We start from the raw sequence: 17,056 nt of genomic DNA, 5'->3' as shown, positions 1-17,056 counted from the left end.
ACTTTTGGTATATGGACTGACAGAAAATTGCGATATTGATAAACTTGAATAAAAAATTAATCACCTGGTTAGAATTATACATACCAATCTTAATTTTGAATCTGTTAATGTTGCGGTGCAACATTAATTGAATCACTTGCTTAGCAATGCTTTATTATAACGCTTTATGCTTAAGAATCTCAATCTCTTGAAATTATGAATATTTGCTTTCAGCACGTGGTTAATTATCATTGTTTTCCTCATCTTGCTCGGATTGCATTGAAGGTCATTGTATCAAAGGCTATTGTAAATCGTAACATACAGGCCTCCTTGAACTGGTTCAACTTTATTAATATATCATTGAAACTGGCTTTCTGGTTAAGTGGTCAATTGCGGTAAATAGTTTTTCTCAGGAACCCATCACAAGTTTATTGATACTTTCTTAAATTCAATCAGTTCTTGTTTGTCAGTTTTGTACAGTTGTAATTTACATTTCCTTGATGTCATTCCTCTTCTGCATCCTCTGTTGTTCATTCTTCATCTGTGTCATCTTCCTTGTCAGATCCTAATGGCGGCATGTCATTATCGTTTTTCATTAACAAGACAAGCTTGTTGACTGGCCGTATAAATAGTCCAGATGATGTCTTCAATTCAACAACTCGAACTATTTTATCATTTCCATCAAAGATCTTTGTTATTCGTCCCATCGGCCACAGAGTGGGTGGTGTGTTCCCTTCCTTGATTATTACTACATCATTGATGTCAATATTTGTTTGTCCCGTTTGCCATTTTTCCGTTGTTCTAAATTTGACAAATATTCTGTTGACCACTTCTTCCAAAAGTCCTTGATAAGATGTTTCATCCTCTTCTTCTGTCGTGTCAGGGAAATTGTTTCTTTTCCTGTTGTTTTTGGTTCAGGCAATGCTGTGATTGGTCGTCCTATTAAAAAGTGTCCTGGTGTAAGCGCTAAGGCATCATTGGGATCATTTGAAACGGAGGTAATAGGCCTTGAATTTAAGATTGCTTCAATTTGTGCCAACAGTGTTGTGAAGTCTTCAAAAAACAGTTTTGTTTTTCCAATGCTGCGGTACATGTGGCGTTTCAAGGATTTGACAGCGGCCTCCCATAGTCCTCCAAAATATGGTGTTCTCGGCGGAATAGTAAGCCAAGTAATATTGTTCTCCTTGCCGAATGTTGATATCAAATCTTCGAACTCGTGAGTAGCTAAGGCTTTTCGAAACTCTAACTCTCCCTTGGTCCCAATGTAAGTTGTTGAGTTGCCGCTGTATATTTCGTCAGGAATACCTCGACGTGATACAAATTGTTTAATGGCTGCAAGACAGTCGTCCTTGGTCAGAGACGTAACTGGCTCTATGTGAACTGCCTTCGTACTGAAGCAAATGAAAATTGCAACGTATGTTTTCAAAAGCGTTCGAGTTCCATTTTTTGTGTAGAACGGTCCACAATAGTTGAGTCCGCAGTGACTGAACGCAAATGACGGCACTACTTGTTCTCGAGGTAGATCTCCCATCTGAGGCTGTAACAATTTGGCATCAAATCGTATACATGGCTTGCATCTGTATAAGACACTCTTCACTACAGAAAGCCCTCCAGGTATCCAAATATTTCGTCGAAGCGTGTATAACGTCAATTGTGGTCCCTCGTGAAGATTTTTCTCGTGTGCTTCTCGAATAAGCATTTCAGTGATTGGTGATTTTCTTGGAATAAGAACTGGAAATTTTCGGTCTATTGTGTAAGGCGAATTGGCTAGGCGTTCCCCAACTCGAATCACTTTATTTTCTTCATCAATAAATGGTGAAAGGCTGTTGAGACTGCTGCTTCTAGGAAATTTTCGTCTTCTGTGTCTCCCCTTAGTGGCTGCTCCATAGGCGTTAACGAAAAATTTTTTCTCTGGTTTCATCTTTGTTGAATTGATGTACTGTTTCGCTAGAATTGTCTGTATTCACGGTAGACACGATGTACAGCTGATCCCCAGGGCCCCCGGCCCAACCTATACCATGGCTGACATCATCCTTTGAGACCCCGACACCATCTACGCTGACAAGACATCCTGGGCCCCCGGCCCTACCTATACCTAAGCAATTCGTAGAAACTGAGCTCGCATTTTCACATGCGCCCCCGGCGCTGACATGATACCTAGACCCCCGGTCCTACTTGTACCTAAGGATTTGGCAGGAGAAACTGAGCTCGCATTTTCACCTGCGCCCCCGGCGCTGACATGACTACCTGGACCCCCGGCCCTACCTGCACCTAAGGAATTGGGAGTAGAAACTGAGCTCGCATTTTTACCTGCGCCCCCGGCGCTGACATGACTACCTGGACCCCCGGCCCTACCTGTACCTAAGAAATTGGCAGTAGAAACTGAGCTTGCATTTTCACCTGCGCCCCCGGTGCTGACAGGACTACCTGGGCCCCCGGCCCTACCTATACCACCAAACCCCTCTGGTCCAGTGAATTTGTTACGTTGCTGAATGTCTTGTTGTGTCGCATCTCTGCTGCTGTTGCTTGCATCTTCAGTGGGCTGATTCCTGATGATCTTGTATTCATGAAGAAATTTTCGCTGTATGAAGCTGTACAGTTGAAGTCTTCCTTCGTATAAATCTTTCCCTTGTAAGGAGACTGAATTATAAGTCCGGATCGTGGGTTGAGACGTAGACTCATTGCTATCAGTCCCTTCCTTTAGTGTTGAAGAGCATGCTTTTAAGTCGGCGGACCAAATGTTGCGGTGCAACATTAATTGAATCACTTGCTTAGCAATGCTTTATTATAACGCTTATGCTTAAGAATCTCAAGCTCGAAAAGACCAAGTGAATGTGATAATATCGATTGAAATTATGACGGCACTACTTGTTCTCGAGGTAGATTTCCCATCTGAGGCTGTAACAATTTGGCATCAAATCGGATACATGGCTTGCATCTGTATAAGACACTCTTCACTACAGAAAGCCCTCCAGGTATCCAAATAGTTCGTCGAAGCGTGTATAACGTCAATGGTGGTCCTCCGTGAAGATTTTTCTCGTGTGCTTCTCGAATAAGCATTTCAGTGATTGGTGATTTTCTTGGAATAAGAACTGGAAATTTTCGGTCTATTGTGTAAGGCGAATTGGCTAGGCGTCCCCCAACTCGAATCACTTTATTTTCTTCATCAATAAATGGTGAAAGGCTGTTGAGACTGCTGCTTCTAGGAAATTTTCGTCTTCTGTGTCTCCCCTTAGTGGCTGCTCCATAGGCGTTAACGAAACATTTTTTCTCTGGTTTCTTCTTTGTTGAATTGATGTACTGTTTCGCTAGAATTGTCTGTATTCACGGTAGACACTATGTACAGCTGATCCCCAGGGCCCCCGGCCCAACCTATACCATGGCTGACATCATCCTTTGAGACCCCGACACCATCTACGCTGACAAGACATCCTGGGCCCCCGGCCCTACCTATACCTAAGCAATTCGTAGAAACTGAGCTCGCATTTTCACATGCGCCCCCGGCGCTGACATGATACCTAGACCCCCGGTCCTACTTGTACCTAAGGAATTGGCAGGAGAAACTGAGCTCGCATTTTCACCTGCCTGCGCCCCTAGCGCTGACATGACTACCTGGACCCCGGCCCTACCTGTACCTAAGGAATTGGCAGTAGAAACTGAGCTCGCATTTTCACCTGCGCCCCCGGCGCTGACATGACTACCTGGACCCCCGGCCCTACCTGTACCTAAGAAATTGGCAGTAGAAACTGAGCTCGCATTTTCACCTGCGCCCCCGGTGCTGACAGGACTAGCTGGGCCCCCGGCCCTACCTATACCACCAAACCCCTCTGGTCCAGTGAATTTGTTACGTTGCTGAATATCTTGTTGTGTCGCATCTCTGCTGCTGTTGCTTGCATCTTCAGTGGGCTGATGCCTGATGATCTTGTATTCATGAAGAAAGTTTCGCTGTATGAAGCTGTACAGTTGAAGTCTTCCTTCGTATAAATCTTTCCTTTGTAAGGAGACTGAATTATAAGTCCGGATCGTGGGTTGAGACGTAGACTCATTGCTAGCAGTCCTTTCCTTTGGTGTTGAAGAGCATGATTTTAAGTCGGCGGACCAAATGTTGCGGTGCAACATTAATTGAATCACTTGCTTAGCAATGCTTTATTATAACGCTTATGCTTAAGAATCTCAAGCTCGAAAAGACCAAGTGAATGTGATAATATCGTTTAAAATTATGACGGCACTACTTGTTCTCGAGGTAGATCTCCCATCTGAGGCTGTAACCATTTGGCATCAAATCGGATACATGGCTTGCATCTGTATAAGACACTCTTCACTACAGAAAGCCCTCCAGGTATGCAAATAGTTCGTCGAAGCGTGTATAACATCAATTATGGTCCTCCGTGAAGATTTTTCTCGTGTGCTTCTCGAATAAGCATTTCAGTGATTGGTGATTTTCTTGGAATAAGAACTGGAAATTTTCGGTCTATTGTGTAAGGCGAATTGGCTAGGCGTCCCCCAACTCAAATCACTTTAATTTCTTCATCAATAAATGGTGAAAGGCTGTTGAGACTGCTGCTTCTAGGAAATTTTCGTCTTCTGTGTCTCCCCTTAGTGGCTGCTCCATAGGCGTTAACGAAACATTTTTTTCTCTGGTTTCATCTTTGTTGAATTGATGTACTGTTTCGCTAGAATTGTCTGCATTCACGGTAGACACGATGTACAGCTGATCCCCAGGGCCCCCGGCCCAACCTATACCATGGCTGACATCATCCTTTGAGACCCCGACACCATCTACGCTGACAAGACATCCTGGGCCCCGGGCCTACCTATACCTAAGCAATTCGTAGAAACTGAGCTCGAATTTTCACATGCGCCCCCGGCGCTGACATGATACCTAGACCCCCGGTCCTACTTGTACCTAAGGAATTGGCAGGAGAAACTGAGCTCGCATTTTCACCTACGCCCCGGCGCTGACATGACTACCTGGACCCCCGGCCCTACCTGTACCTAAGGAATTGGCAGTAGAAACTGAGCTCGCATTTTCACCTGCGCCCCCGGCGCTGACATGACTACCTGGACCCCCGGCCCTACCTGTACCTAAGAAATTGGCAGTAGAAACTGAGATCGCATTTTCACCTCGCCCCCGGTGCTGACAGGACTACCTGGGCCCCCGGCCCTACTTATACCACCAAACCCCTCTGGTCCAGTGAATTTGTTACGTTGCTGAATGTCTTGTTGTGTCGCACCTCTGCTGCTGTTGCTTGCATCTTCAGTGGGCTGATTCCTGATGATCTTGTATTCATGAAGAAAGTTTCGCTGTATGAAGCTGTACAGTTGAAGTCTTCCTTCGTATAAATCTTTCCCTTGTAAGGAGACTGAATTATAAGTCCGGATCGTGGGTTGAGACGTAGACTCATTGCTAGCAGTCCTTTCCTTTGGTGTTGAAGAGCATGCTTTTAAGTCGGCGGACCAAATGTTGCGGTGCAACATTAATTGAATCACTTGCTTAGCAATGCTTTATTATAACGCTTATGCTTAAGAATCTCAAGCTCGAAAAGACCAAGTGAATGTGATAATATCGTTTGAAATTATGAATATTTGGTTTCAGCACGTGGTCAATTATCATTGTTTTCCTCATCTTGCTCGGATTGCATTGAAGGTCATTGTATCAAAGGCTATTGTAAATCAAAACAGTTAATATCTTAAGGGTTTCTGTAAAAAAAATTACACTAAAAAGAACTGCATCGTTATGAACTGCTAAATAGAGGAATAAAATGGAAACAGGAATGTCGAAGAAAAGACTCCGCAGTTAAGGTTAGACACAAAATTTATCATTATAGTGGAAATTCAATGAAAGGATGCCAAAATGTGGAAAATTGTTTTTCTAGAATCAATAAGTAGTATTGTAATTTTGAATTGCGCGCAGTGACACCTCAAACTATTTCAAAATTTCATTGAACCACGAAAAACACCTACAAAAAAGAGTACAGATGGGTTTCGATATGACTACATATTTAGAAACATGATCAGAAAACATTATTAAGATCAACGCGACAATTGATTTAAAATGTATCTTTTCTGCTGTTCATCTGTGACACTCACTAATTTGATAATTTAAGGAAGGCAAAAATTTTCTGCTTAAGGACGACGCAAAACTGTCTTTTGATGTTCTTGCAGGACTTTTACTTCTCTGCTCTGGAAACGATTCAGTGTTTAATAAAAAGAGTTTTACGATTGAGAAATTGACTGATAATACCAACAGAAAAATGACTTTTTGGTTCATTAAGTTGCCAAATGTTGTGTTATTCATTTCGACTGTGGGGTGACTGAGTCAGCTGCGTGCTGACCTCACAGAGGGCTGCAGTTCAGAACGAGCACCTTTCAGTGATATATTGGTGAATTACAATAATAATCTATTTCAGTATTGCAACTTCACCAATACAATATTGAAAGATGCTCGTTCAGAACTGAAGCACTCTGTGAGGTCAGCTCGCAGCTGACTCAATCACCCCACAGTCAAAATGAATAACGCAATATTTTAAAAATCAAAAAAGTTCGTCATTTTGAAGTGTCGTAAAAAACGAACAAGTGTTCAGTATAATCCATATTATAATCCATCAGTGCAAAACGATGATATTTGATGAGCATTTGTATACATCAAAACTGCTCCGTCATGCTAAAAATTGCATGAAAAAAGTATGCTATTAGGGTGCCAGATATATCACAATCATTGCGAACGTTCCTCATACGCATACATTCCCCATACGCATACGTTCCTCTTAAGTTCCACCAAAATGTCAAAGCAGGCGTGTTCACATCATTGATTTTTACTGAAGACGTATTTTCATGACATGTTTTGCGCTTGCTTTCACCAGCATTTGCAGATTTTTCTCTTCTTTAATCAGTGTCTGTTTTGTTCGATCTATCAATTTAATTTGAAATACATATATAAAATTTGTACAATCTCTCTTGGTTAAGCAAGCTTAATTTTACATCACCATAGAAGGCCCAACTTCAAATTTCAGTTAAGAGAAAATGGAACGATAGGAAATCCGTAGTTTGTTTTAATATCAGCCTTTTTCTCAAGAATTCTACTTACGAAAGATAATAAGTAGAATTCACACAAATTCGTTAGCCCTCTCTACGACCACCGTGGGTCAGCAAAATTTGCTTAGGGTCAAACGACTCGTAGTGGGCGTGATTATGTCTCTGTTGTGGTGTGTTACGGGGTTATTGCCTCTGATCGGATGTGATACAATGTCATGATGACTGTGGCCTGACGCGGTATGATGTAAATGCGTCTCTAGTGTGATGATTTTGTCTTTTGTGTGATGTGAGAAAACGTGTTGTGTGACTTGGTTTGAATTGATTTCGCCTGTGATGTGATGCAATATGAGGTGATGATGTCTGTAATGTGACGTCGTATGATGCGATTGTGCCTGTGTTTTGACTCTGTCTTATGTGATTTTGCCTGTGGAGTTACCTGGTATGGTCTAAAACTACCTGTGGTGTGACGCAGACTGGTGCCATTATGCTTTACAGTTGATCCAAAGCCAGGGCTAAAATAGAGTAAAAGCAGAATGTTTTCAGGCTGACAATGATATTAGGTATGAATATATTATTTATATAATGTTATTTATGCTCGCAATAGATAAAATAATAAGTTCCATTGTAATGAACCGAGAAATATCAGTTTAAAATCAAAGGGTGAAATGTTTTAATCAGTCTATCGTTTGACAACTCGCGAAGTGTAAAATTGTAATTTGTTCATATACAGTCTGTGATTTACAGTGCTGCCATTGTGAAAAACGCTGGGTTGTAAATTTCGGTTGACACTCTTTCAAGCAGACAGATCTAAAACGTGAGAAATTGAAAAAAAGTTCTTCATCATAGATTCGAAGGAGTATTGACAGTAGACTCGTAATTTGACTGATCCACTTTTGAGTTTTTTTTTCGTTCAGATTCAGCGTGTTGGCTGTGATCTGCCAATTTAGAGTGAAATCCGAGAGGAAAATAAGGGAGTGAATAGAAGGGGAAAGTTGATTAGTTGTTGTGGTGAACCAATTTGAAAAGCGGGATACAAGAAGATTTTTTTAATAATTACGTTTAATTGAAGCAATAAATGTAGGCTTGAATAAATGTAGGCACATAGCTCTTTCTAAGTGAGCTAAGTTTATCTTTCTAAGTTTATTTGTGTACGTGTCGTTTTTTCAATTTTCAAGCTCTTTCTGTATTTGAAATTAAATGTTGTCGGAAGTGTTAGATTTGATAAAAGTACTATGGTCTGTTGGGTTATGATAGCTTTCAGATGTTTTTTGTTATTTAAAGGGTGTTTAACAATATTTTTCATCTTTTTTTTGAATTTTTTTCCTATTTTAAATATATTTTACCTTTTGCTTTGTTTTTTTTGGATTTAAACTTATTGCTACTAGGCATTCTCTAATATGGTGGAAATAATTTTGTCTGATCATTTTTGTTATTGAAAGGGAGTTTAAAATTAATTTTCATATTTTTCAAGTATTTTGCGGATTCTTTTTTGCTATTTTACCTATATTTTAATGTTTGCTTTGTTTTTATTGAGTTCAAGCATGATGCTACTAGACATTCTCTAATATTGTCTAACATTTTATGAAGCAATACATTAGTTTTTAGTAAAATCGACTAAAGAAACAGAGGTTTTTCTTACAATTTTCCCAATTTCTTATTTCTTTTTTTTCATAATTCGAAAAGTTTGCGAGCCTCTTATGTCCTGCCTAGTTTTGTGTGAGCAAGTTTCCAGTCCCTACTTGTGAAAAAATTGTTTCTATGCGTCTTTGTAGTATGTGAAAAATTAACTGAGTTTTTAAAAAAATTTTCAGGACAGGTTTTTTTTAATTTGATTTAAGTTTTGATTTGATTTGTGAAGCAAAATTTAATTTGTGAAGCAAAAAATTTGATTTGTGAAGCAAAATTTTCCTGTAAGCGATCGAAAATCTTTTTTTGACTTGAAAGTTTTTTGACTTTTTTCTAGTTAATATTAATGAAGGAGCAATAGCAGTAATATGAGGTTTGTTTTAAAAATGCTGAAAGTTTTTTTGTTTATAGGTCGACTTATTTAGCTAGTTATCAGGTTTCTCAGCTGTTTTTTTTTGGATTTTAAGTCTTACGTTTTGGAAATATGACAAAAGGAGTGCAATTTTTAATTCATTCGTCAAACTCTTGGTGACTTTTTCATTTTTTTTAGAAAATCGACACAATTTTTTGAGCTCTTTAGAGCTTTGCTATTGTTGCGTGATCTTTTAAAGCTCTCATTTTGATTTCCGAATGGTTTTTATTTTTATATGTTTTGTTAAAAAATAATTAGTAGATTTCCACAATAAAAATATTCCTCAATAAATAGTAGTAGTAGTAGTTATAATAAGCAAATAATTAAGTTTCTGTATTTTCGTCTGAAAAGTTGTTTGCTTGGCTGTGATGAAAAGGTTTCTTGACTGAGATGAGTCATCGAATCGTTGTCAGAACTATACCAGCCATGTTTTTTTTAAATCAAGCGTGCCTCTTTTTCGATAAATTTTTTGGTTTTGACTCTTTTTGTTTTCTGTTATGAGGTTAGAGTAAGTCATATTAATGACAATAAACTTTGGCTAAATTTTTCAGCAATTTGTCGAATTTTTCTGCTAATTTGTACGTTTTTGTTCATTTTTTGTTCTATTGAAATTGATAGAAATTCAAAAAACGCCAATTTCTGGTTCAAAATTACAGGAACAGGTGATTACAGTTTTTGATACAAAATAGATTGCGTGTTCAGAAAGACAGCAAAAATTGTGAAAATCGTATCTGTTTTTTTTTGCAAATGTTCTTCAAATTTTGCGATATTTGAGCCTCTAATGCAGCATCCCTTCCGTGGTTTGAACAATTTAAAAATCACGATTGCATCAGTTTTTTTCTTGTTCTAAGATGAATTTGTATTTTTGAGGGGCTAATTGAACTAGTTTTTTGTTCAAATAGTTTTTGGGACTTAATTTATATTATTTCCCTTTTGAATGTTTTTTTCTGAGTTTTGACGATTGGTGAGATGTATCCGAAATTCTTTCGGTTATGGTTTCAAAACATCTGTTCACAAATTGTCATGATTTCGAAGTCGAATTCGAGTAGTGATTTTAGTCATGCAAAAACAGGAAGTGGAATGAAAAAGCGAGTGGTTTTGTGACACCCGTTTTTCATTATAATTTCAAGAAGTTTACTTTGTCAAGTGTGAGTTTTGTTCACGTGCGGCAATTTGGCTTCTGTTGTATAATGTTTGCCATAAGTTGTTGTCGAGTTTTTTTTTCTGAACACTTTTTTGAATCAATTCCTAGTCTTTTATAGTTCTAGCTAGCTTTTCCGAACTTGTCCTGTTTTATCTTACCTCATCGTCTAAATGATCGTAACAAAAAACGAGGACGTTTTTTGTTACGGTCATTTAGTCACCCGTTAGCGTGCAATTTTTTCTTCTCGTTGAGTGCAGTGACTTCTCTCACTGTGCGAAGGAATTTGTGTGTGAAGTCATTTTTCATTGCACTCTGTTTTAAGTCTTCATGTCATAAATTTTTTGAGCCCAGCAATACCTGACTTACCTTACCCAATAATTTGATTTCTGCATTTTTTGAATCTAAATTTAGAGTATAAACTCTAAATGAAGTTGAATAGAGGTCATCAAAGAGTTATAGTAGCATCATTACATTATTAGCAAGACATAATTGTTTGAAAGTTGATTTGAAAGCAAGGATAAATTTGAAATTATAATCTGCAATTCAGCAATGCAGTTTTGTCTTCAGTCTTCAAATATATGGCCTCAACAGCGGCCATTGTGCCGACTGTTGAGAAAAAGAAGAGCCGGCTGCAATCTACCGGCTGTTCTTGTTCTCAAAGAGAAACGATAGCTGAACAGATCTCTAATCAGTTCTGATCAGTTTTTAAAAAATAAAAAATCAACAAAACCAGCTTGCAAAGAGTTGAATTTTTCCTAGATATTGTTTTGAATATTTTTGGAAAGTTGAGGTATGAGCATTATTTACTGCGACACAAATAAACTATCAATTTAACGTTTATCACCCGTAATCCGGCTATCTTCGTTTCTTTGATTTAATTCTCCATATATTTTTTGAACAAGACGCGAATATGCAGAGAGCATGTTCCGTTTACTCTAATTCAGCGCTTTTGGAGGTAACATTAATTTTGCTGTGCAACAGTTCTGTGTCTATTCCTGGGAGAAGGCCGTTTGGGCGCTGTGTTCTACACTTCAGAGACGAAGGTGCTTGAGTTCATTGATGATGTGCCGGAGCAACAACCATTCTTACAGACCCACAGCCTCATCAGTGGGCTACAGCCCAATATTGTCCTCGCCAAAAAGGGAGGAAAAGAGTTCTATAGGTATGTACTTGCAGTTTGAGGTTTTTCTCGTAGTACATATCACCTTCCCACAATTTTTGCCCGTTATTATATTTGACATCTGCACATAGGTTGTAAACATCTTGATTCACAACCGATCATTGTTATTATTATCAGTTCAGTTCAAATCAACAATGGAATCACTCTCGCTACCTTCAACCAACATTTTTAAAAGTATTTCATCTGTTCTCGCTCCCCGAATTCTTATATCAGTAATTTACGGCCCATAAATTTAGAAGAAAAAAATTGAGTTCCTTTTTCATTGGGCCAGATATAAGAAACTCAACACTATTAATTGTCCCTGCTCACTGGGCGACATATTTCACAAGGAAGTCTCACCTCTGATTGGATGAGATAAAATTTCAAAGGTTTGTTCAATACCGTATGTGTCTTTAATCTGGCATCTCTTGCAATCAACATGCCTGCGGAGACGTGTATTGCTGTAACAGACTAATTGAGCAAGCCTACTAAAAACTAGAGATAACCGAGCGGAATTAAAACTTTTGTTGTCAACCAGAACGTTGATTTGTTTGAGGGTCGTGCGAGCTATCTTCTAAAATCTCCCGAAAGAGTAGAACTCCACAAAAAAATGGTTCTATGTTTCTAAACTTTTTAGCGTACTGTTTGTACTAATTGTCCGCAGCGGCTGACAAGGCAAAACCAGACTTTGTACCGCATTTGGGATAATCTTTGTTTGGAGAGAAGAAATGTCGGCAACATTCATTAATGCTGTCTGACCCGCTGTTCATAGAGGCAAAAACATTTTGCCGTTTGAGTTGTTGTCGTGTAATAAACTCTTCTTCTTACAGTTGATCCACAAATTTGATAACGAGTACGCCCACGTAGCTTGGTCTCCTGTACAGTCGTGAAGTGCTTTTCTATCACCACTGCCGTGAGAAAACGCGGAATGATTGCCCGTTGTATCTAGAGCCCCATATCGACAATGGACATTATCACTCATCCTGGACACACAATCGTTTTTAAGAGGAGCGCGGAAGTAATTAAGAGAAAAGTCTTACTGAAATAGTGGCAAAGGACATTCAGGTACCTTATTGGGGTCAAAAACATAATAATAATAAACCAGCATTTTTCTCTTTGTAGTTTGATTACCTATCAAAGAGAAAATTGTCAGGTATTTCATAAGGTAAAATATTTAGTTTTTCTTTAATATTTCTTTCAGACGGTTGCTTTTACGTAATTTACCCTTAATAAAAGTAGATCTCTTCAGTTGGATGTTGGCTCGTTAGTCAAAATAGGCAGACTGGATATTGTTAAGTGATTCACAATACAAAGACGATTTTGTTTCTCGGAAGTCATGCTTAGTCCCATGAAGTATCTGACATTAAAAACCTTAAAATTCATTCAAACACGTCTGATGATTCTCCATTGCTTCTACGTTGTTCTTTTTGGCCATACTATTGGTTTATTCATGCTTTCGACTGACCATGGCTGGCACTTATACTTCTTGAGTTCCAGACAGCATTTGTCTCCTGAATTTGTTAGAAAGCCGTGAAATAAAAATGGACATAATGGAGATCCCTGACCAATGCCGACTGACTGTCAACCGTTGAGCTTTGAAGAAGAAAAAGGAGGCAAAGGACAGAATATAACTTTGTTGAAAGAACTGAATTTTGTGAGAAGAAACTGATTATCCCTGCTATAACATCGGAGGTCTTAGCAATTCATTTATAATTGAGAATGTGAATTCTCCTCTTGCTCCCATGCCAATTTCAGTTTCATTTTAATTAGTTTAATGTGCACATAACCTTTTGGTCGCACGTATTGAACTTTTTAAAGAATGATTTTTTTAGAGAAAAAACAATTATGTTCAGTAAGAACTTTTGGCATTTTAGTTTCCTTCAGTTGATGTCAATATCTCAGCAGGCCGTGAACGCAGGCTTGCAATTGGTTCAAGATTTCGTGCAACACGATGGTTGCAAAGAATTCTCTCTAAAAGAAGTGAATGTGAAATATTTTGACCTGGAGAACGCGAAGAAGAGACTCCTGACGACCAAGCTCCCGTCTATGCCCAAAAACATGTCAGATGAAAAATCCGATCTCTACATCAGGTACAGATAATGTCTTGTCGTATTAATTGGAATAAGCGCAAGCTTCTATTGAAGCTATGAAAGATACCTCTGATGAGACCATTTGATATAGCTACCTCTGATGAGACCATTTTGGAGCGCAAAGAGGAAAGTCTGCTCTCGAAATCCCCCTTACAGAGAACGTCGAGCGCTCGAAAGGCTGCAAGTTGCGTGGAAATTCTTGTGTAGGATCTCTGAGTCGTAAGGTTTCCCACAGGATACTCTCCTTCGTATTGATGAAAAACGATACATTTAATGCTGATTTGGCGATACGAGTTACTATTAAATTAATACTGGTTGTGTTTGTCGAGCAATTGCTCAAGCACTAAACTGCCTATATTAATTGGGCCTCGCGTTATGAGTTATTGTTCCGACCCCCACTTTAGTGGGGAGGGAGGAACTATATACTCAACTGTTTTTTTTGTTCAGTCAATTTTGGCTGATCGATATATTCATCGTAGAGAAATGTGAGTGGTATCATTGAAAAGCCCGCCCAGCGTAGAATACGGAATTAAAAAGATTTTTTCGATTTTCGTTTTCGTTTTTGTCGAGGTTTAAAGTTTTGTGAACATTCGACTGTTTCGCTCAATTTCGCTAATTTAATTCAAAATAAGTTAAAATTCTTAACGGCAGAGTGTTGTTGTTACCAATAGAGATAGAGGAGCGTTGCTGAATTGTTTGATTGAAGTTTTTTTGGCTAAAATTTTTGATAAAATTTTCAAAATTCAAACTTTTTTCATCAAAAATGGCACAAAATTTGCTTTTTTGGTCCACTTTTTTAAAGTTTGTCAGACTTAGTGAACTAGAAACCTTAAAACACACTCCCCAATCGGAAACAAAACGGTAGTTGCAATTATGTGCCGTATGAAAGTCTTCTGGAATTAAAACTTTGCCATTTTTTGCAGCTTTAACTCGATAATTATACAGAATGCATCGTTCTTTTTTTAATATTTGAAGAATTCCACGCAAGAATTGGTCTAATTCGCAAACACTTGGAACAACTTCTCGGTTTGCTGGTTGCGCGAGAAAATCAGGGAGAGGCTCGACAATATCATGGATTCTTAGAATCAGAGACTTTTTGGTTTTTTTTTTGATACTGACTTTTTTCAAAATATTTTGCTTTTGTTTTTTAATGTTAATTACTGACAATATTTTTTATTCGCGGCTCCGCTAAAGACAGCTCCAATTTATGTAAATCTGAGGCCAAATGTAGATGCAGTTTGTTTTCAGAGAACCAAAGGGTTTTTATGGCTTTGAGGAAGAGTTTTAGTAAAATTTAACTGAATTCTTGTCTTTTGCCTTCAATTGTTATTCTTTTGGCATTCTGACTTTTAATTTTAACCTATCAAAGATCTAAATTTCTTCCTCAGGAGAAGCAGGTGGATCTTTTCTATTCATTCGGTTGTTACCTAATGTCTATGTTATTGAATGTAATTGTTTTAAGAAAATTTCTGTGATTTTTTGAAATTGTGAACTTTTTATATTATTTTATTCAACATTTTGCTTTTTCTCAGAAAGTACAGGTCAACCTTTCCTCAGTATAGAACACAAACTAATTTTGTGGCCGATGTTTTTAACAGCAGGTTTTCTTGCTTTTGGTACTACGAGTTTTCATACAAAATTTTCTGATTTGTGTGCATAATTTCCCATTTTCGCTGTTGTTTTTTTTGTAAATTGTAACATTATTCAACAATCCAACTGAATAAAACTTCACAACGTTTGAAACTGAACATATTTTTTGTTTTCATAACATATGGTTTGAAGGGCTGCGACACCGTTCTCTAGCAGAAATTGGTAGAGTTTTTTTTTTTATTTTGGCCCTTTATTTGTCGTTAGTTTTTGTTGTCATATGCTAAATACTGTGTAATTAGAATTCTCAGTGGCCACCTATAGATAAACGAATGGAGTTAATAACTGATATCGGTAAATAGCTAATGCTTGTTTTGACTTTCGAATTAAATTTCTAATAAAAACGTAATAGTATTCTTCAACTTATCCCTTTTTGTTCTGGTTTGCGTTTTTTTTCTCGTATTTTACAATGTTGTATGATTTTCGTAAGTTAGCCTTAATATTCAGAGCTTTTTGAATTTTTTGTTGAATCAAACAATAATTTTTCTCTCAATTAAACGTTTTTAATGTTGTCTTCAGGGTTTTAGACAATTTGTTTCAGAAGAATTTGGTGAAGTTTAGAAAATTTTCAGTTTTGTGGTTCTTTTTGTTGGCATTTTGAGATAGTTGTTTTTAAAAAAGACGTTATGATGGTCAAAGGGACGCAATTGAAGAGTTATATTCTCGCGGTTAATTTCTTATAAATTTAGTGGCTTCAAAACTTTGGTTTCGTAAAATTGTTTGTGAAACTTATTATTTCAAACTTATGTTTTTAATGTTATTTTCTAGTCTTATGATTTAGTCTCATTAATAAAAATAGCAATTAGTTTTCCGAGTAGTTGCAAGACAAACTGTCTACTCGTTTAGTCGAAAGATTTGTTGCCTATGAATTTTGAAAATATTTGTTTTTAATAAAAATAGATAGATTTTTGATATCTGCCAATTTTTTTTCTGTTAAATCGTAGCCAAGCATCTCCATATACAATCCACATCATTTATCTATTGAAATACAATTTGCTCTTTATAATGGTTTTATTTTCCTCAAATAGTCTTTCTTCTTGGAACAAAAAGTTTCCGTAAAACCAATTTTCTTGATTTTTGCATATTTGCCCCTTTTTGCAGGTTTTTGTTTTCTTTTCACAGTATCACAATAATGGGCGTCATTTGATTTACAAATGTTGTTAACTTCAAAAAATCCAAAAATCCAACCTTCAGAAAATTTTCATAGTTTCTAGTGATCAGCCTAATATTTAATTGATTGGGGGGACATCGTTTTCGTGCATAGTTTTTCGTTCTAATTTTTAGTTTTTGCCTGTATTTGCCGTTCTTTTGGTAGTCGTATGACGTATCCTGGATATTGAAAGGCCTCAGTCGCTCTCTATTGAGGTATAAAAGACTCTCTCAAGGATTTAGTTTGATGCGTAATGTTTCTAATCAGTTCGATTTTAATTCTTTTTTTAAAAAAAGCTTTGTTTTAATAAACTTTGCCCCTTTTGCTCATTTCTAGTCGACTTGTTGCCAAGTCGCATTGAGGAAAAGTCCCATATTTTGTTCGAAAAAAGTGCCGGTTAATCTTCTGAGTATAAATTTTTTCTGATGCCATTTTCATTTGGTTATTAGTGGTTTTCAAAAAATGGACAAGGAGTTTTGGTCGCAACTAATATTTTTAACTATTCGATTTTTATTGTCGTCTTTTCTGCTAGTCAGATTATGATGGCCACAGGTCGCATAGGCCCTCTAGAGTAGATTGTTTAATTCTGTTAGTAGATTGTTGAACGATATGTTGATATGTTAATTTTTTTATCTGTTCCTCATTTGGTACACAATTAAGTGAAAAATGTAGATGAGCGGGGTCGGAACTTAATGTGCGAACGCACATTACCGAGCTTCCTTGTTCCTTTACACTGAAGTATGACGAAGCAGAATTAGCTGAATTTTTGCTACTGAATAGAGAGAATTTCGTTGAGAGATTAAGCGCAAATAAA

At 37.5% G+C, this 17,056-nt stretch overlaps 1 protein-coding gene across 3 annotated transcripts in view; it reads left to right on the top strand.

Annotated features, from left to right (window-relative positions):
• Positions 1-17,056, top strand: part of LOC142345867 (uncharacterized) — a 171,305-nt gene that overhangs the window by 57,994 nt on the left and 96,255 nt on the right. For 2 of the 3 annotated variants that reach the window (XM_075398295.1, XM_075398297.1), the window contains 2 exons: positions 11,178-11,358; positions 13,230-13,445. In XM_075398295.1, coding sequence (XP_075254410.1) covers positions 11,178-11,358; positions 13,230-13,445 — 397 coding nt within the window. The remainder of the gene's footprint in view (positions 1-11,177; positions 11,359-13,229; positions 13,446-17,056) is intronic. The other variant, XM_075398296.1, reaches the window with a different exon arrangement.

The sequence above is a fragment of the Convolutriloba macropyga genome, chromosome 9, assembly GCF_964194025.1.
Source record: "Convolutriloba macropyga chromosome 9, txConMacr16.3, whole genome shotgun sequence".
Lineage (NCBI taxonomy): Eukaryota > Metazoa > Xenacoelomorpha > Acoela > Convolutidae > Convolutriloba > Convolutriloba macropyga.
The sequence above is the reverse complement of the archived record's forward strand: the minus strand, read 5'-3'. Positions and strand labels throughout refer to the sequence as shown.